The sequence below is a fragment of the Varroa destructor genome, unplaced genomic scaffold (genome assembly GCF_002443255.2).
Source record: "Varroa destructor unplaced genomic scaffold, Vdes_3.0 BEIS01000003.1, whole genome shotgun sequence".
In the NCBI taxonomy this organism is placed as follows: domain Eukaryota; kingdom Metazoa; phylum Arthropoda; class Arachnida; order Mesostigmata; family Varroidae; genus Varroa; species Varroa destructor.
Window position 1 is genome coordinate 1,378,617 of NW_019211456.1, and position 21,507 is coordinate 1,400,123.

Genomic DNA, 21,507 nt, shown 5'->3' on the forward strand with positions numbered 1-21,507 from the left:
GGCGTTCGAAAAATCGTGCCAAAAAAGAACCTATGTTTTGAAATCTGTTACGGCCGACTCATGCCTCAATCGCACTGCGTGCTTCGTAGTTCATTGTTTTGATATCGGTGTAGTGAGTTTTTTCACCTAACACATGAAATCGCAGAAAATAATCGTCTTTAAAACTCAGCTTTTCGTGAGGACAGCACAGCCATCCCTAATTTTTTTAATTTGCCTAGACATTCATACCACTGTGCTAAAACCGTAATTTGAATATCACTAGGTCTACTTGAGTTACCTTTGGATCGTTAAGGTCCTTATTAACTAAGTTTAGCTATATATGAGCACGTGTTTGGTAAATTAGAAAAAAAAATAATAAAGATACTTGTTTGAAAGGCTTCATAACTATCAACAGTTTATTATAGTTTATAATAATCAGTTGTTTCTACAATTTTTCAATCAGTATTTCAGTATTGTTATCATATTATAATCATAGTATTGCTGCCATTGATTTATCGTTTTTAGTTATGGTCCTGCCTTTAGCGTGCATTTATGTGGGGTTCTTTACTTAAGTCAACAACACTGCGTGCAGCGTTGGTGAGTTCATTACTAGTGACAAATATTTTACTTCGTTAAAAACTTCCTCAGTCGCTGGCATAGCTTGGAAGTTAGAGGATCAGTGTTATCTCGATCGGAGAAAAGTTTCGTGTAACGTTCTCCTTTGCAAGCAGCAGACGGAAAACACTTATTAGTTGAGTCCTTTGTGTGTAAGAACGATAATAATATACAGACACAGATTACAAAGACTTGAACAAATATGTATGTATGTTGTTATAAGAGGACTGTATTGCATTATAAACAGCCTTACAACTTCTAAGGAATGGAAAACCTCATCGACACAAATATTAATAATTCTTTTAGCACATGTAAATAGGAATTCCTTTAGCTGAACTAAAGCCTTATTTGTCTCAAATAAAAAAAAAACCTAAAAAGCTATTAAACTTTCAAAAGCACTTGAACGTGTTTTATTGTCTCCAATTGCTCGGAGAATTTGTCTGCACACTGCAGTGCTCATGTTTCTATCTGCTCGAGCCAATTGATTCTAGCCTAAATCGGATAGGCGTCATAAACAGGTTTACATATAGGCCGACGTTATAGTAAGGGAAAACGGCCTACAAGCTTACCATGTAAGTGCCATTCAGAAGTTGGGGTAAAAGGTTGACGTACAAATTACAGAGAAACCTGCACTCCCATGAAGTTGCGACATAGACAATTTTTGCCGTCTAGGTACTTTAAGTACCTGGATAACAAAGGGATGTGAACGCAGTTAATATTTCTGCTCACATAGTTATTGTTAATTACTTCGCAGAAATCAGGCAACGTGTTTTGATCACCGTATTGACCATAGTGATGATATTGTGCGCGCCACCGCTCAATCTTCAAAACGGTTGGTCGTGTTTCGAAACTGCATTCGTTTTTGTCCTTCAGCTTTTCCGTCTGCAGCAGACTTATGCTGTTTATGTTCGACATAGGTCTCATTGTGTCGTATTTTTCTATTACCGCAATACATTTCATTTTCACCTACGCAATACGCTTCACATCCTTTATAGTTTTCATTGTAATGTCGTGTAGCTATTTATCATTTCGAACAGGAACAGGCATGGCGGCAAGAGATGAAAGGGTTTACAAAGTTTTTGCATTGCATAATAGTTTCCGATGGGCGAAAAGTCGGCAAAGATGGTTTAATATTGACTGCTAACATCATCACTATAATTTGAACGGAAAAATGACTCAATAAGAACAAGTGTGGAGAAACTTATAATTAGCGAACTAAATGTTTAAACTCTTCAATCAAAATCATCCGTCAACCAATATACGAGCTAACAAAATAATTGGCTAACGTTTTTTTAATTGGCAGCACTAACTATAGTGCTAAATATTAAAAAGCACGTATAGTAGCCAACACAGCGCTGACTCAATGTTGCTTATTTTATTGCATCTAGATAAATAGAACAAAACCTGTATTGAAGCATTAGCGTATGTGTTAATTATATATATTACAGTGGTACATATGTGCCCGTCATAGGGCTAGAAATAGCAAGGCTGGTCGTAATGATCATTATAGTTGCTTTCCTCTGTAAAACACTGGAGTAGTCCCAGGGTATTTTTATTCCAATTAGATACTCTATTTAATTTAGGCGCTGTTGCGACTGCTATAAATGTACGACTGACGGGACGAGCGTTGCAGAAAAAAAAGAACCAAATATCTAAGCTTAAAACGGGTCTAGCTATTTTCATTCAGCCACGAAATGACCCTTACTTTACCAGCTGCGTCCTATTATATAGCGCATCCTACTTGATTAATAATAACCACTCATAATAAAAGTGACTGCAGCCTTTGCTATTTTCATTTTCCTTTTTAGTTTGTACCTGCTCGGGCCAAAACACTCCTCTGAATGTTTGCTGTTACTGTTACTAGGTTGTCGTTTTGTCCATTGTGTTCGGATTATGCAAGTATAGGTGCTATTATAAAATGAGAACTAGTAGCAGAGGTTGTGGTATGGTAATCTGCACATGGCAAAGAAAGGGGACAGGGAAACAAAAAAGGGCGAACGGTTGGTATTGCTGTTATTCTAAGGCATAAAGGCACAGAGTAGCAGGCTGAGGGTGTCGTCATTCGTCCGCTGTGGCAGATCGATCAATACATCGGTTCGTCCTATACGAACTGTTTAATGTATTTTTTATAATTTTCTAGTTGTATTGATGTATACTAGTATAGTAATACTGATGTATACTAATAGTAAAATTATAAGATTTAATTAGTCTCAGATGTGTTGTTTCCGTTAGTTTTTATAACTGACTTGTCACGCTTGCCAATGATGCTACCTCTCTTCTTAATTGGACTAGCCATGGAAAATATCTTTGTTATACGACTGCAGATGTATATCGTTATATTTTCACCGCCATGTTGTCTTTATATATTATATTTAAGAGACGTTGTTACAAAACGTACTAAATATGCGTGCCCGAAGCGTACGAGAAATTAGCCTCTTCATCATTACGAACAATTGGTGCTACTAATTCGGTTTACTTTCGACTGTCCTTGTTGGCACCTTGTAAAATAATAATATTGGTTAATAATTTGTTTTTTGCAAAAGCTTTGAAGACACCGGATTTTTAAATCATTCGAATTCTGCGTTTAGATACAATCTGAAGTAATCCAAGAAAATCATGGTAAACGCGGTAAATGCCATTGACAATAAACTTAGATAATATATTTAATTTTATTCAACCTGAAGGCCCTTGATTATCTGACCTGGCTCAAGTGAAGACATTGCGTCGTTTGCATAGTGTACGATGCGTTACGAGAGCGATGCGCAAATTTACACAGTTAAACGATTACTAGTATAACGAAGGTAAATTAATGTGAGAATTGTTTTTGTGTTGAAGAAGAACGACGGTAGTAATGAGTTTCTGCGGCTAGGCTTGGCATTTACAAGCAAAATTAAAGGTCGTGTATCACTTAGGCAAACAACGTGGATTGAGGCTAGTGGGAAATTCTCTCGAACGATAGCTACTTTGAAACTTCTGGTTTCATCACAGTGCGCTGCTGGCAAAGGATATATATATATATATATATACAAGTAGTAGGCTTCGTAGTTCCGCGTTTATTTGGCTTTTTTAATTTTCGTGGGCAGAACGGGTGGTAGACGTGCCGGCAGACCGAATTCGTAAATTGGTTGCATCCTATCGGTATCTTAATAACTTATAACGATATATACAGTAATAACTAGCCTATGTGCACACGATCTGTAAGCTCTTTCATACAACTACTTATTGCCATGAAGATTTTTCTTTAGGTCAGATTGCTGTTGCTGTTGGTGGAGAAGGGGGTAGTCGTGCTACCGTTTTGAACGAGCATAAAAAAACTCGACTGTCGGAAATGATTGTGATTATCGAAGTTGGTATGAGACTTTTTCAAATCGAAAAACGCCTGCTAATTAGAGTTGTTTCTACATTTTAATCAGTGTAATGCCGCATTTGCTGTTGTATAGCATATGTCGAAACACAACCATGCTCATACCTCAAATGTCGACATATAGAACAGTTATGGTCTTCGATGTCTTGCGTCATTGAGATCAATTGTTTCTTGATTCATCATTTCGTGACCCAAAAGCGGACTGGCTGATTAAATTGTACTTTATTGTCTGCGCAAAGTGATCTGGAAGTCAGCTTAGTTCGACCTCTTGACAACTTCTTCCGGTACTTGCAGGTCGAATTATAAAATCATAATTACGACATGTACGTCTCACGAATTCATACTCTGACTCCTACGTATTAACTGATAGCCAAAACTGATGTGAGCTAAAACATGTGCAATGATAATGTGTAGAATCGACAGTCACGCTTATTATTTGCAAGTAACAATCATGATAAGAGTAATTAATCAGGTAACTATCAAAACTGCATCAGTTGATAGTGCGTAACACATCAGATTATAGCCGCCGCCATTTTGCATCGGTTTGTGTTCGCTCAGTTTCACAGAGTATAATATCGTAATAGTGTGGATTATGAATGTTAAAAGTATCATATTTATTCAGCCTTTATGCGTGCTAAGCAGTTCTGAGGACTGGGGTAACGGGCTATCTTTTTAATTCTAAACAATTTCTACAGCGTGCTATGGTGTTTTGAGAATTTTCCCAAAATAAAAGCTCTCGTCTAACGTGAAGTGCATGTGTTATAACTTGGTTACTGCTGGCAATATTGCTTGTACCCTACGGCAGCTAAGGCGAACTTATGCCTAATAATGCAGAAGGGCCTAAGGAATTAAGATTTATCTTTCTGTCAGCCATTGTGTCCCAAGAAAATATCCTGACCCGCCATAACTTGCGGGAGGAACCTATCGAAGTAGCATGACTTAGTATGTATATTTGTAAGGTAAGTTTACATAATTTTTGGTTAGTAATTGTACATATAATATTATGGTACATTTCACTACTTGGCCCCTTAAATATTGGTAATATTATAAGCAATACCACCATCATGCGTTTGGGGCTTTGGTCTGCTTAGTCAGGTAGGCAACACTTGAAGGTAGCCGCTTCTTTTTCGCATCGTGTGAGAGTGCACAGAAGCTACGTCGTAAAGTTGACTTGTTCATTATCTACATTTTGATTCAGTCTCTCACTCTGAGTCCTCAAAATCCGCTCAAAATTAGGGTGCGGGGGGGATACAAACGATTAGCTCCCAAATCCTAATACAATGACTGATTGAGGCATACCGATATTGCCCCCAGAATTAAACACCGTACGGTTCATCAACCGGCAACGGTGCCATTAGCATTTTTGCATTTCCTAGCTCATTATCCGAGCTCCTGTTGTATGAAATTTTGGAGAAAACTAACATAATCTCATAGTTAAAGCTTTACGCGCATGCGTATATTGCCTAACGGGCATGACTAGAATATAGGTGGACGGAAACCAATTCTTTAAATCGAAAACGAGTCGTTCGTAGCTATTTGAAAATGTTGGCTCGAATTATGCTCATACAATCGATTGGCATTGTCTATTTGCAAAAACAAATCTATCACTGGCGTGCTACGAGGACTGAGTTGATCATGAACGAGTTAACTACGCGGTAGGTCTCATGTAGTCATTAGATAAATGGAGGCAGACAACGCTTTCGCACAGCTTGAAACGTTCAAATTGTTGATCAAAAGTATCAATGATAATGGCGTAGCGCTGAGAACAACAACAACAACAACAACAACAATAATAATAGCAACATTCATTGTGGTTCAATTCATTCAATTGACAGCTTTGACATCATACACAGCCAATATTGCCATCATCATTGTTATCCGCAATTAGTATTTAGTGGTTCTGATAGCGTCCGAGGTGATGGTCATTTTACATAACACCTGTGCATATAAATATTGTTGTCGCAATGATGTTAGCAATAGTAAATATATCAGTATCGTATAAATACGATGTGCCAGATGATTCGAAGACCGTAAAGATTAGTTCTTGTCATACTACGTATCTATTTCCATAACACGAGAATTCAACTAACAACATTGTCTGTTATAGCTGTCTTGTTATAGCGAAGTATTTGTAGGCCTAATGATAAACAAGAGCAAAAAGGAATCCCACCCGGCCGGTTTTTAGGGAATTCAGGAGAGCACCTAAACGTACGTCTTGTCGAACTTTAAGCTCCTAATATAATTAATACTAATTCCCATTAAACAACGCTGTTTCCGATTAATGAAAAGTTTTCGAATTTATCAAAGAGCGGAAACTGTGTCAACATTACTTGAGTATGTGGTTTCTTGAGTGAAGATTGGTCTCAAACCCAGATCATCTCACATGTCCTTAAGAGCAGTGGGCAACGGTATTGCCACTGCACCATCATGGGGGCAAGTTTCACCTACGCCGATTAATATTGTGTGACCATCACTTAGTGGCGCTTCTAATATGTGCAAATTAGGAGCATCGATACTATGGGGTTGATATGGCAGTGACTCTTCTCTACCTGAGTGGTATCATTTTCTATGCGCTTTACTATTTCACAAAAACAAAACCGTACCATCGTTTTGAGACATTGCCATTTTTCATGTATCCATTTTGATACATTTTTTACTTACATATATCTCAGGGCGCTATAAGCACGCAATATAAATATTTCTTAGACTTTCACGAACATGTTAGACACAGTTGATGAGTAGCCTAAGTGTCACCGTTGCTGTGTGCATAGTCATATTCCGTGACACTTTGTCTATCTGTCATCGATTCTGTGCCTCATTGCAGTTCACATATGTAAACGCAGCCTTCGGTATTAACTGCTAAGAACGTTGTTTGAGTTGATAACTCCAAAATCGATATGCCGAACTAACGTGGTCGTCAATCACACTATGCTAAAACAAAAATTCAAACCAGACGTATGCGTAAATTTGCACGACCTGGCCAGACGAGGATACGATCTTATGCCTTACGTGTCCTGTTTGCTGTTATTGCTACTAATACTGAAATGGCTATACTTCGTGCGTGTATGTTATACCTAGATCTTTCGCTCCTAGAGGCTAAGGCTTTTTAGGTCATATTACGTTACTGGTTCTTTCTGCTTGAAAGCGGTCCATCTTCATTTTCATAATTCGTGTTTGTCCGCAGATCCTTCAGCCTGTGCGTCCGTTCCTTATGCATGTTCCTTATTTTCCCTCATTTCGTTGTCAGTGAAACTGAACAGACGACGCTTGTGAATCCATTGCTCTGTTGATTCTTCACTTTCAATCCCAGTTTGACCTGCCGACTCGCTCACTCTCGTTGAATATTGGCGAATTTCAACATTTCCTATGGAAAAGAGATTTTGGTGACTCTCGAGATGTTAAAACTGTCGCTATAAGTGTTATGTACGTACTGATTGATCTCCTTTTTCTATTACAGTTCAGAAGTTAAGCGATGCCCTAACGCTGTACAGTTAAAAGGGAATCAACTACTTTCTCTAACATTGAACACAGGACTCTAGATGATGCCGTGCCATTGCCACTACAGTAAACCATAGATCGCTACGTTGTGTGGCCGTCTTCGATTTGGTGTATTGTAGTATTGTCCTAACTTTAAGCTACATCTATAGGTAGAGGTTTGTCGTATATCGGATGAAACATGATTAGCTGAAACGGGCTATACTGCACATTATAATAAAGACTATGTGGCGGTTCTCAAATGCCAACTAAAAATTCTACGGACGCACCTATATAGGTTATGCTACCGCTTGAAGCTTGTCTAGTGTCACTGCCTACGGAAGACACTAGATCACCTTCGCTGAGTGCTATTGCAGGGATCATTACAGGCGTTTGCTGCTGTACTAACGACGTCGAGGCCACCGCCGATGAGACAGTTGATGATAACGATCTTAAACCAGGGAACGCAATATTGATCTGGACTTCAGGAAGATCGTAGATTATAGTCAAGTGAAACAAAATATTACTGAGGCCGAACACGTACTCGGCAAGAGAAAACACGCTGAATGCTGTAAGGAGAAGTTCAGTTGGATAATACGTTAAGCTTGGAAAAAAGAAACCTAACGGGACCGATAAATTTAAAGATGGAGTCGGCATCCGTCAGTTCAAAACTTCTATCGCCCTACTCTCCAAAGCATACGTACATACATATACTGAAGTTGCGTGAAAGATCGGATTTAATTCAAATTTAATTAACAGATCGTTCCATATTCCGAACATGACTTTCGTGAACAGGAGCTTGTGCAGTGTGTGTACGTTCCTGTTCCAACTTGAACCACTTACCCATTACAACACATCGCGTGCGATGTAAGTAGAAGGATATTGTCATTACGAAAGCGCACGCGCCGCTTGCCACTGCCAAACGAAGTTTATACCTGAAATCAACATTCGGTTTTGAGAAAGCAAAATTAAGAAAATACGATAGCATATATAGGGAGGTAAGCTCCAGATAAACATGAGCGTCTTGTAAGTCTCTCAGTTAAAACTTATAGCGCGAAGTGTTACTTGGACAAATTTCGAGACGTCTATGAAGTTATTGGCTGTTGACATCTTCGAAAATTTCGGTATTTTTTAAGTATGGATCGACTACTCTAATAATGGTTAGCTTGAATATATCATCAACATGCGGCGGTAGTTTAGCGAGCTGCACGTGACTGCCAAATGCAGCGAACTGTCGCTTATGGAAGCCATACAGAGGGGCACGACTGTGTCATCATTCGCATCATCATCAATCAATCAGTCATTTGCGTGAACCAGTGTGCTTAACGCAAGGCCAATCTGGCTAGTTAGTGCAAACGAAAACTCAGTGTTATAGAACACCAGCTCGATGCTGAACGATATGAGCTAGCGTCAACAAACAGTTAAAACCGTTTCACCCGCTGAACATTCAAACGTTGGCCTATTTTCATAAGCCTATTTAAGGAGTTTCAGGATGTCGCGCCGTCCAGGGTGAAGGGGGTGTAATAATTTCTAGTGTTGCAATGTAAAACGGCGTTTAATACCCTCTAGTATCCCAGAAAGCCTAAAACTGAACAAATGATCTACAAATTATGCCCTGCTTATAATGTACCTAAAATGGTTACAGGCACCAAATCTATATATACATCACTTAAGTTAGGATAGGCTCTGCCGGGCTACTTGTCAGAACGAGCGTGATAACAAAACAGACTCGTCACGGCGAAGATCGGTTGAATCGCGTCGCATCTAAGCATGCGACTGCAAAACAGATTTGATGCGAGTGAGCAGACGATATCATGATGAAGACATCAGACACATACCATATGTCGTAAACGCCAGACGGATTCTCTCTGTGAACAATAAAAGCAAGAGATTTAACCGGTGCTATTTGCTGCTCAGTCCTTGAATAAAGCAGCAGGTCGTCTTCAACTTTTGTCCAGAATTTTTTTACCCTCGATTCAAAATTTAACCACAGGAATTATCGTCGGCTTGCCTGCGATTCAGGGGATGTGCCTATCGCAAGTAGAAGTAAATTGTCGCCTGAAATATGGTGTCCAGCGAAGAAGACACCATGCCATTATACATTTTCTAGAAGGGCGAACGCGTTTATTAATAAGTTGTACTAATAAGCGGCACGTTCTATAAAATCTTGTGTAACCGTGGGTAGCTGAAGTTTCTGAGAGAATATCATACGGCTTCCAGCAAGGTCGTGCACCAGTTTGTACAAATCGATGAGTAGTTAACTGTTAACAGATATAGCCTGAGATGAGCACATATGGCCGCCAAATAACCCAGATTGGAACCTATTGGGATCTATATATGCTATTGAGAGAAGTCCAGCAGATTTCGACACGACAACGCTTATCTGCTCGCTTGTGCTATCAAGAAATCGTTTGTGGAATTGTAGAGGGAATACTTCAGACAAGCCTGTTTATGGCTTAAGATTCGAAATTAATCTGTAATTGCGGTGCATGGTGGTTACATTAAATCAATGAAACCGTCAGAAATGCCGTTTTTAGCATACGCGGAAACATCGTTGAAAATATCTGCTTTTATATAGATAAAGTTTTAGCAACAAAACAAAAGAAAAGGTATCGTACCCGGTTTAGATTATATATATATACGTGGCCACTGAACTGTTCCGTAGGTGAACGCTTTGCTGAGACGCTCACGCTTTGTACTAGCAGAGTTGAGCGAAAGGATCCGGCCTGCCTTTGGTTTAAGCTAACATCGGCTAGGTTTGAGATACACTATATCTTACTACTTTTTCCTTAGACTCGCATTAATCTTTAAATGAGTTGAGTGAAGGGATAGTCATGTATTTAATATTGGCTTGATAGCTATCCTTATTAGGGGCATTATAAGGTGATTTGGTTGTAGCCGGGTATATAACTTCAAAAAAGGACGACCTTGGACAAGAATTACTCCGAGGAGTCATTGGGCATAATGTAATTTTGTCCCAATGAATCCGAAAGATATCATGCTGCTCCCTTTATTGAGAATGCTATTACGGTAAACCTTGTACCTTTTTCTCTCCTATACTGCCAGATCTCAGTAGAATTCTGCAGTTTTGTGGAATCACTATTTCAATAAGATGGAACAATATAGAGATTCGATAAAAAAAAAAACGGTATTTGTCAAATGTGTATACTACAGCTGTTTATTTTGTACGTTTTGTAGCTGCCTTTCATAGCTAAGAGCGACATGAATGCAACAATCGAACCTGGTACGAATAAAATATTCTTTTCCCCTTGCAGGATTTATAATTTCACCAAAACAAAAATAGATTAAATTTAATTTTCAGCTTTATCATCGTACTCATTAGAGTGGTTTTGTCACTAAATATGTATGTTGGCTACTAGAGTAAGATGCGGGACAATTTAGAAGAACAAGTCCTGGCACCTGACTATCACTGATAACGAAATAAAGGAACAATCATCATTTGTTTGAAGCTCTAGAACAGCTGCATATTTGGAACTAACTCGCCGAATGTTTGTCCTGTCAATGGCTACTGAAACTGGAAACGTTTGATTTGTATCCAGGGGGAAAAACGTACACATATGATACCTTCCATTATGGCTAGTGTTGATATGCCAGCAACAGCGGAATTTTTGTTGTCGTGGGATAAATCACAGAGCAAGGAGGTTAGAGAAATTGTCAGATTTCCTGGATTAAATATCTAACTAAACTGTCGCTAGCCTTAGAAGACTACTAATGTCTTCGAAGCATTATTACAACAACAACAACAACAACAACAACAACAACAACAACAACAACATGCTTTCCTGGGGGACAGTTCGTGTACAGCATTGCCATTGCCTGGGAAGTCGTCAGTGAAGAGAGCTCCAGAACGGGAGGCTTTACTTCCATTTTGCAGATGCGTCGGCTAATTTTGCTACATTTACTAGTAAATCCTATACGCAAATATAAGGGTTTATTCTTCTTTCGCCATAGCCACTATGGCACCACCGCAGTTTGTGTTACTTCGTAGAGATGATCTTACAGATTCCTTTTCTGTTTCGAACGCAAGCAGCTACAAAAAAATGCTGATAATAACTACCAACTTGCGCATTTTCAGATCATTCTATGAACACCTACGCTATCCATTACAGATCGTGCGAAAGATGGCGAAACTTTAAAACCAATCAGTGATGTAGCATGCAAAGCTTTTGACAAAAACAAAACACGTTTGGTGAAGCGTCGTAGTAGAAATATGAAAACCTCACTTGTGTATAATTAGGATGATCTGAGATTTTGAAAGTCACGATCAGTTTATAAGTGTCCTAGTTATGAAACAACCCAGCGCATTTGAAACATAATAAAGACACGCTTATCAATGTTGGTAAGTACTTGTTTAGCTTAGCGGCTGACATAAACATATTAGGGATTAGATATCATTAACTATCCTACTAAAGCTGCGAGTCTCTGATACGCCTTCTTAATAAGACCTTATAAGACATATTTATTTACAATTAGCAAATCGTCATCTGTCTCCATGATGTAAAGGTGGTCGAAGTTTGAATCCGAATAAAGATACACTTTATTTCGAGCCAGCCGTCTAAGAGAATGCTTAACAGCTGAAATAGCAGATGTAAACCTCTGCCTAAAGTCTGCAAGAACCTGGTGCGATTGTTGAGTCAATATGTGACATATTAAACTTACATGGCGGATTTCATCAAACAGTAATAATGAATAACTTCGACGATATAACTTCTAGCTAAAATTAATGGCTATTAGCAAAAGCTTTGGATTTGGAAACTTGCGTATGTGTGCTCGATCCGTACCTTCTCGACGAGTCCTGCTCGGCTGTAGTCGGAGGGAACCGCGTGACGATCCAACAGGTCGAAATTAGATGGGCAAGATAGAACGTAGTAAACGAACAAAACAGGAGTACATGCATTCGAAACGACTCCTTCGACGAAATAAACGCTACTCCGATCTAAATATGCATAATTTGCACACGATGTAGATTCATGCCACACGTTTAATATCGAACACGAGACGACGACACAGAAGGCGAAGAAGATATTGGGACGCAGGACAGAGAGAAAAAAGGCAAAAGTAGTTCCATTATTTGCCTTTACAAGGGCCTTCATAGGCACTTCCATCTGGTAGAATATGTTCGTCTGAATATCGGCTTTCTATTGAAGGACGCTATTTCTGGCGGCCACTAACTGGATCGTTTTTGAACGTTAACACTACATCACAAATATGATGAAGCAAAGAACGTCTTATATGCGAACAAGATTAAAGTTGACTGGGGACAAATGAATTAACGAGATTTAGGCCGACGGTCGGCACGACCAAAAGGCACTAGGACATAAACAGAAAAAGCTTCCTCTTCCCGCAGTGTACATTTGAAAAAATAGCTTATTACAGTATTAGATATCAAATTAGATTAGAGCAGGTTACAGATATCTGCACCGACTTACGAGACACAGGCACTCTAGGATGTGTGAGACGGCAGATAACATGACGACCTTTGAATAGGCCCAACGAGTAAGACTGCTGGCATGTTCCAGTTGTTTCCTTTTGTAGTATGAAGGCAGCATTGACGCGAGGAATATCTGAGGGCCGAAATACAGCGCTACTGCCATTCGCCATAATTGACATTGTGGGTAAACGCCCGTTACTGCACTTAACGATGGCAATACGTTGAAAACCTATAAACAAGTAGCCGAAAATGATTTATTACAATTAACTGTAAGTTGTTAGACGAATAAGGGCGCTACTTATATGCTACAACCTTAACAGTCAGACGTCATTGGAATACTTTTGCGCTAATCAGATCCGATCGGTGGCTTAGTGGTATTGTCGAACATCTTTCGCCATTTTGTCCGATCTTTGTTAGCTCTGCCAATTAGCCCGATATGGATGATCAAGTCGGTTGGAGACCCCACCGTAGAACTAATGTGTCTGCTGCTTTTGTTTTCGCTGCTCAATGTTATAGAGAAATAGCGTATCAATATACCTACACAGAAGAACGACAATATATGGATTTCTGTCAATGAACTAATGGAAACAGCGAACCTTAGTTTCATTCGACGTTAGTTAAGGTAGACAAGCTACCGTATCGCACACGTGTTGCAACGCAACCGTATTCTAACCTTAGGTGTCTATCTACGTATTTTGGCCAGGCAATGCGTTGTTCTCGCTGCATGCTTTATCTGGGGAAGTCAGCTTCAAATGGTTCATCTTGGGCAAAGGCCTGTGAAGGGGCTGATAAAGCCACACAACTAATCCTTGTGAGAGCGTTCGTTTTGATAGCATAAAACCTTTTCGCTAGCATGAGACGAGCAGCTCAAAGTAAATTTTCCCGCAAATGGCAGTATCATGTTTGGTATTCTTATTCTGCTAATTTATGATCGACGGGGGGTTGGTAGTGATCACAGAGATCAGAAGTAACTACGCGATGAATTAGAACTAACAGCTCAAACAAGCTAAAAAGGTAATTGAATTTAGTCTGAGCTGGATTCGACGCCCAGTTTCACCCGTGAGCATGATGGTCAAAAATGGCGAGAACGAGCCTAACCAGGTTCATCCATCCTGAAAGACTTGGAAGTCATTTGAGTTCAGCTGTTTTTTTTTCATTACGTATTTCTTTGATTGAGCGTGAACAAAACAGAAACAGTATGAAATACAAGTAGCGAAAACTGCTGCAGGTAGCAACTTGAGTTTCTGTTTCTCAGAGGAAGTAGAGTTACTTAGTGGCTATCTGGAAGTGACACACAACGTTTAGAGATAAGCAAGGGTTATTTAAAAAGAACCGTGGGTTATTACTCGGAGTTTATGCGAAAATTACAGAGTAAAGTAAGGTAGATCTATTACAGCATCAATATATTTTACAGTGGGACGCAGCCTGCATCCAAACGAAGTAGGACGAAATAGGCTCCATATTCATCTACCACGTAGATGTTCCTGAACGTCCAAGCTTCATTGTGCCTTAGTTCAAGGCAGGATATGACGACTGAGAAATTAAAGTGTGTTTATGGCATTCAAGAAGTAAATGAAATAGTTATATTAGAAATGCTTCGATGTGTTATATAATCGAAAGTATAAAACATCTTGCCCTGAACAAATGGTCTAATGTATCTCCAAAGGCAAATGTCTGCTTAGCAGGAATCAAGCAACTGCACGATATATTACTCGAATTAAGATTCAAGCCATATCTACGATAGTATGGGAATGAACGCATAAGAAGCCATATGCGGTACTATTAGAGTAAACTGAACAATATCAGTTCATGTTTTCACAAAACAATTTTTGGGCTTGACGGCACTGAAGACAGCGCATTAAAGGAGACCATTTTTGAAGAATATCGCAAATAGTCCGCCTGCTTGCCGGCAAAACACTATTCACTTATCTATCTACGCAAAGGTTTTCCTATATACTTTGGTGTTACGGACTCACTTGTGGAACATTTAGAGCAAAAGCTTTGTCATCATCAAATGCATCACACTTATCACGACCTGTTTGTTACCCATAACAGTTACCTCTAGTGGCATAGTATTACTTCTACGAGCACAGATTTAAGGGGTGGCAGCACTGATATTTTTCTAAATGACTATGTCTACAAATATCTATGGCTCAGATAGGCTTTCTTATGAAGTTTAGTTCTATTCTCGACAGTCTCAATAACCAACCTTGCATATTGTCGTGTTGACAATCGAGTAACTGAAGGCGACAGAGTAAAGAAAGCAGACAGACAATGTACATAGGGGAAAACACGCTGTCATGTATGCGAAACGCCGTAGGCTAACGCCTAAAATGAAGGGTCTACTTTCACTACCGCCGCTCAGGACAACTGACTCTGACAAAACGACGTCTTCAGTAGCCCTTGTGTTCTGAACGTCGTCTTGCTGTTGTCCTGCGTTTTGGAGGACGCCTTGAGGCCTGCTTTTGACATCGTCTCCAAACATCTTTGTTTGCCTTTGATCTGTTGTTCCTCGTTGAAGTCCTATGTCGTTACAATAACGGCAGCTACAGTCGTCGGTGTTATTGGTGGTGACGGCGGGCGTTATTACGTTGTGGGGATAGAAAAAGAAAGAGGACAACAACAGGGTGGAAGGGATATAGGTGACGCGGTGAGCTGGCCGTTCCTTCCGATCGGTCTAGCTGGTTGTCCACCTTGGTTCCGCGCCGCCCACGTTACCACCTAAGCTTTCGCTCCAGTCAGGTGCGGGTCTAAGAGTATGACAATGAGAGCACAAGCACCTGTACTATTACTATGATCATGGCTCGGTGACTAGGTGGACGATACGTTTCAATGGGTCGCAAGACAGATGTAAAAGACGCATAGAGCGGAACGCCCTCCTTCACTCTCCCGCAACGCTACAGAATAGCTGTGCTTGACTATCGCTCGCACTCCTGTCTTCGTGCTTTCAGTGTATAGAGGCTAAACGACGCCCGATTAACAGGGTTTCTAGAAATCTGTTCTGTGTTTCGTCTTAACGTCTTTCGACACATTGGAGATTGTCTTGTTTTCGCTGAGCACGCCATGTTTGTATGCACTAAGAGCGTACGAACCTCACGCGGCTCAAACGCCGTGGCGAATCCATTTCACTGGAAATGTTGTCGGTTCTCCTTGTTTTAGCTTGCCATTTCTACTACCGTTATATTGGACTGCCATTGTTAGCCCAACCGATATCCTGCCTCAAACACACACTATTACATTGCGACTCGCACATATAATCAACAATTATAGTGGACGTGAAATAGCTCTCACCTACTAGCTTGTGCACAGAAGAATAGCCATGATTTCAAAGACAGTCTCGCTAGCGCCGATCGTCCGAGGCACAGATTGAACGGTTCGTCATCAGCGCCAAGCTGCAGCAGCAAAACCTCTTTCTCTCTTTGTTTCGTTGTCTGTCAAAGTCCCTCGTAAGAGGCGTTCCTGACAACGAAATCCCGTTGATCCGAGTTTACTATTACTCTTATGGGTCATACGCCGTCGTCGCTCTACTACTGCTGATGTCACCCTCTCCCATTACGTTAGTGTTTGCCCTTGCCACAAAACGGCACTCGCGCAAGCCCCGAACTATGCCACGCAGCGCCTACTCAACACGCCGCCCAGCAGGACCCCATGCGTTTCCTACATGAACCCCGTGCTACGTTGTAAACTGTCAACAAAAAATACTAGAAGCGTCAAACAAAATAAGAAATTATGTCGCAATAGGTTTATACGAGCGTATGTACCAGCATCTGACGGTTAGATAGACTCGAAGAGAGGAAAGTAAACTGATTTTGTACACGTCCGTTATTACTCATGTTTTTTCGTTTAATTTGTTGTGGATCGTGGAACCGTCAGCGACACTCTGGAACATTCGAAACCCTAACGCCTTTATATACAAACGGCAACGTTCGTTTAGTCATCTTTGAAATGGGATAACTTTATAATCGCATTGATTTCAACTTGCTTTTGAAAAAAAGAAAAGTTTAAAGCTAAGGATACGATCAAGTCGTTTATGCATTAACACATTAAAACGACCTTGACTCATACGTTTAGTAATTGTCAAACGAAGACGGTAACAAGCTGTCTACATCGTAAGTTCATCCAAGAATAGCTTCTTGAGGCCGTTTATCTGTGTCCTAAATCCAGCCATACAATACGGAGTCAAAGCTATCATCTGCACAGTTATCGTCGATTTAAAAAGCGTCTGATATCACAATTCCGAAAGCTGTTGCTCGGATTACGGATTGTTACTCGCAAGAATTTTTGTGCATAATAATATATGCAGATTCCTGTTTCTGTCACCCACTTTCAACATAAACATTTCTATCAAAAATAGATGGGACAAGTGCGGGTTTGAATTTTCAAGCTGCTTTTGAGTATGATTTCATAGGTAATGGAAGATTCGCACAAATTATATATCAATGTTGAAATATTGATTTGATTTTGTATTCATGTCGATTTTCTGCTCAACCATTGCTCCTCCATTGCTTTGTATTCTGATTACTTGTAACCCATCAATTGAGCATCTTCCTCATGTTTCAACTAGGGTTCGTAGACATGAGAGCATCTTCGGCGGGTTAGAATTTCCGTTTCGTTTCCTTTTCCTTATAGGCTATGCTACCGCTATTTGTTCCGTAAAGGAAATTCGTTCACTTTTCATTTCGTCGAGTTCACTCAAGTCACAGCGACAGATCGGAGTAACTCCCACTCTTTCGCGTCGCGAGGACCACAATGCAATTATGGGAAAGGGAACGCTTGTCGAAAGGAAGGGAATTCGTCAAAGCTGAAAATAAATCCTTATGGGAAAGGTCAAAATATAGCGGGGTAAAGAGATGCTAAGGAATAGCAGCAAATGACAGAAATGAAACATCCAGCGGTGGTGGAGTTTAAAGTTCTACAAAAGCTATTAACTTAGCCAAACGGCGAAAGTGAAGACTGGTATCATTGAGAAGGGGTGATTTCTGGGTCACGCCGCTTTTTAGGCACTGTGTGTAAAAATCGGTAAATAATTCCGGGGTGTATATGTGTATGTATTAATCGTAAGTTAAGGAAATTGGGATATTAAAGTTGAGAAGTGGGCGCAAATACGAGATAGGATAATTTCACAAAGCGTCAGCCGTGGATACAAAATAACTTGCAAAGCATCAAGGTTAACTGCCTAGCCTGCTTGGCAAACAGGGGCATACTTTATGCAAAAGTTACTTTCAGAGTGTTCACATGCGCCCTTTAGAATTAACGCCAAATAGGTATCGTCTAGGCTTTTTCCTTCTGTTCTGATAAGCAACGACAACGATTTGTCCACTATTTCCCCCAGTGTCACAAAATTTAGAAAAGTAATAAAAATAAAAGCCTCCGGATGGAATCTGAATCGTAGAAAGTTATCATCCTGGAGTTTTGTTCGGAGTAACGATAAAACGTTCGAATTTTAAGACAGCTACCTACCTTTCAAGAAGTTAGGTATAAACTTGTGATCTAGTTTTTTCGAAATAGAAATTTTCGGTATTTAGACATCATCATGATTATAGTCAACAGCTTTTTCTTCTGAAAGTACTGTTTAAAAAGATCGTCAATAGATGCCGAAGCGTAGTCGTGCGGTCTAACACTTGGTATGTTAGTAATTGAATTGCTTTTTTTTGGTTTCAGTGCGTCCTTTCATCAATTATCATCGTAGCGTTAAAGGACATGCTTTTCCAAGTGTACGATTGCATACGATGCTCAAAGATTTCATTTATTGAATCGGTATGTCTTGCTTCTCGGTATACGTGGTGTATTATACAATTTCCTATCGTGAGTCTCACGTGTTCCTTCGGACTCCGTGACTACACGTCTGTCTGCGCTGATTCTTGTCTATCTGACATAATGGTCTTCCTCTGGTTACAGATACCAATTATCGTTGACACTGGCCAGCCATTTGTCAGTAGCTAGTCTGCGCACACTGCTTAAGAAAGTTTTTTGTTGTGAATTAAAAAGCTTAAAACTCAAAAGTTCACATATATTAATTGATAGTGTAAATTTTAAAACGAATTTCTACTGCTATCAAGATCAATGCAAAAAAAAATGTGTTTGCTTTAAATTAAAGGGCGTGTGGCTGAGTACGTTTCTTGCTGTGTTTATCATCGACCTCGAGTACGGAATCGTTGCAGGACCGTTGACTACCGTAGTTGCATTGCTCTACAGAGACTCCAGGTAACAAAGCGATGACGATCAAAGAGCCCGTACATATCCTTTCTATTTGTTATCGATTAGAAAATTATATGGGGATGTCACGCTGAGTGTACATGCCTCTCACAAACACCGATTCTGATATAACTGACGTTCAGAAGTTCTATTGCCACCAAATGTCGTGACATAGAAAATCTCTTGAGGAAGTACCAGATCGTTCGATCAAAAAGCTGCCGAAGACTTCGTATGAATGATGTGTAGCTTCAAGAAGAGCTCATTTCTCGTGGACTAATACGATTTTATCATAATACTTGCCGTAAAAATGAACCGATGTCTCGGTCTATAATTGACCACAATGTAATTTTTTTTCGTGGGCACGCCACAAAGTAAATAGTGCCAATTACAAGCCGATAATTATATACCGGTAGGTTCTGACCTGTGCTAATCGATATCTGGTTCGAATTTTCTCTCAGCTATCGAATGTGACATTAAGTATATTTAGATAATATGATTCGTTTTTATTACATTTAACCTAATTAAATGTAGACTATTTACAGTATACAGCAACGATTTCTCTGCGTCACCAAATGGCACTTGTTCTCTCAGCCTGTTCTATTATTAATGAATTCGTGTCACTCCTAGCCAAACGTAAACTACAATTCAGACGTAGGCCTCGTTCGCCGTTAGAGTTACCCAATTATGAGTTTTCTGAAGTTCGCAGCACCAATTCCGATTTCCGTTGCAGCTGTTGAGTGTCTCTGTCTTTCTCATCCGGTTAACTTAAGTTACCTCATTATACTAGTTACACTTATCCCGCTCAGCTGAGCAATCCAATCCAGTATATTCTAAGGTCATATTACAGCTATTGCCATTACTGAACTGCATGCATTGTGTCACTAGGAAGAAATAGTTGACCTGACGTTCAATATAAGAACAAGCGGGTTCTACTTCCGTTTGGATTAGCCTAAGGCCACGCATAGGGTGCCAGTATAAGGCCATAGCTGACCCCAACCGCTTACCTGTTGCTCTTGGTAATCTAAATATCCTAGTAGCTGCAATTTCAATTCATCTAAAGCTTAAACCAGCTCTCGAACCAACAATTGAGTATTAGTCTGAACTGGCTGTCGGGGCGTACCACTTTGCCCTACGCGTTACGGGAGAAAGGTGCTCTTCGGAAAGAAGTATCAATTTAATCATGAGATATGAAACGTATGTCGAAATAGTTCATATTCATTTTATCAACTTCAACCATTCCGGGAAAAACCACATTTTTGTTTCTAAGACGCAAAAATGCTTTAATAAAAAATGTTCTTTACGATCGTTTTACTAACAACTTTCTCAATATGAACCGTCAAGAGATTCTGAGCGGTTATTTACTATATCGTCAGAGAACTTCCACGAGTCAGCATCATGCCCTATGGGAAAAACCAATCGGCAGAACCTCACTTCTAGCCTTTTCCAGGATTAAACTTTAGCTCTATAGAAATAGGTGATCAGCTCAGAGCAGCCATCGACGCATAGCGGGCGGCAAAGCTAATATAACATGGAATACTGGTACGGTTTTGTCAGAACAAATTTTGTAAACGTCACGCAATGGATTTGCGCGCGGGCATCGCCCGTCCCCGTTGCTATCCGTTTGTGCCTTTCTACGAATGTGGTATCTAACTGTGAATAATTTTCACTTATTTACGTACACACTAAATTCGATCTGGACTAGTTAAAATGATTTGGCTGTCGGTCTAGCGATGGTTACAGCTGTCCACTCCCATAATGATGACGCTGAATCTCTTGGAAGCGATTGTAGGGTTAGGCCGAAAAGTAGAGCAGTAAGCCCTGGTTAGAGTGTAAAGGCAAGCCAAGCGATTTGATAGGGCTTGGACGGGAGCAACAAATTATAGAATACTCTCTCACCAGCATGCTAATGGGCGGCCTTAAAGAGGTATAGCAATTCCTAAATTTTCGAACCGTGACATTCTACAAAGGGACATCGAAAGGGAGTTTGCAGGCATCGGACAACGCACCTGTACCGGACTCTGCAAAGAAGGAATTGGATATTTTCAACTGTGCTTCAGTAATAAACAGGGTATCTTGATCATACACTGTAGTATAACAGAAACATTTCTTTGACCGTGTAGATATTGGTGCTTAGAAGCTGCTTTAGTTCGCGCTCAGAAGGACCTTGTTAAAAATGGCGGATTCTCTTTTGACCAAAATAGAGCACATTGCGATATATAAAATGGTGAAAATCTTCTAAACAGATGAATTACATAGATACTTTGTACATTTCCTAAACCTGATGCCAATAAGCCTCTTCTCCTGGGTCGGCTTTAAGATATGCCGGAAAACCAACGGCAGTAGAAAAATTGAAAAGCCTAGATTGAGTTAGAATAGGCCACAGCACCTGATTAAATGTTTGTTATTTACGTAAACAGTAATCATACAT

The 21,507-nt window shown here is 40.0% G+C and overlaps 2 protein-coding genes across 3 annotated transcripts in view; one reads left to right on the top strand and one right to left on the bottom strand.

Moving 5' to 3' along the window:
* LOC111248384 (prestin-like) overlaps positions 1–21,507 on the top strand; it is a 50,954-nt gene that overhangs the window by 17,712 nt on the left and 11,735 nt on the right. The window contains exons 10-11 of the mRNA XM_086984318.1: positions 18,546–18,641; positions 18,982–19,088. Of these exons, the coding sequence (XP_086840444.1) occupies positions 18,546–18,641; positions 18,982–19,088 (203 nt within the window). The remainder of the gene's footprint in view (positions 1–18,545; positions 18,642–18,981; positions 19,089–21,507) is intronic.
* LOC111248385 (post-GPI attachment to proteins factor 2-like) lies at positions 365–17,585 on the bottom strand. Of its 2 annotated transcripts, none has more exons than XM_022800630.2 (6): positions 16,176–17,585; positions 12,883–13,113; positions 12,235–12,389; positions 8,276–8,367; positions 7,723–8,001; positions 365–7,322 (listed from the first exon to the last, which is right to left on the bottom strand). In XM_022800630.2, exons 2-6 carry the CDS (start codon positions 13,045–13,047, stop codon positions 7,168–7,170), a joined length of 846 nt encoding a protein of 281 aa, XP_022656365.1. In that variant the 5' UTR covers positions 13,048–13,113; positions 16,176–17,585; the 3' UTR covers positions 365–7,167. The 2 variants fall into 2 exon arrangements, with proteins under 2 accessions (XP_022656365.1, XP_022656363.1); XM_022800628.2 differs by having other exon boundaries at positions 15,094–17,585.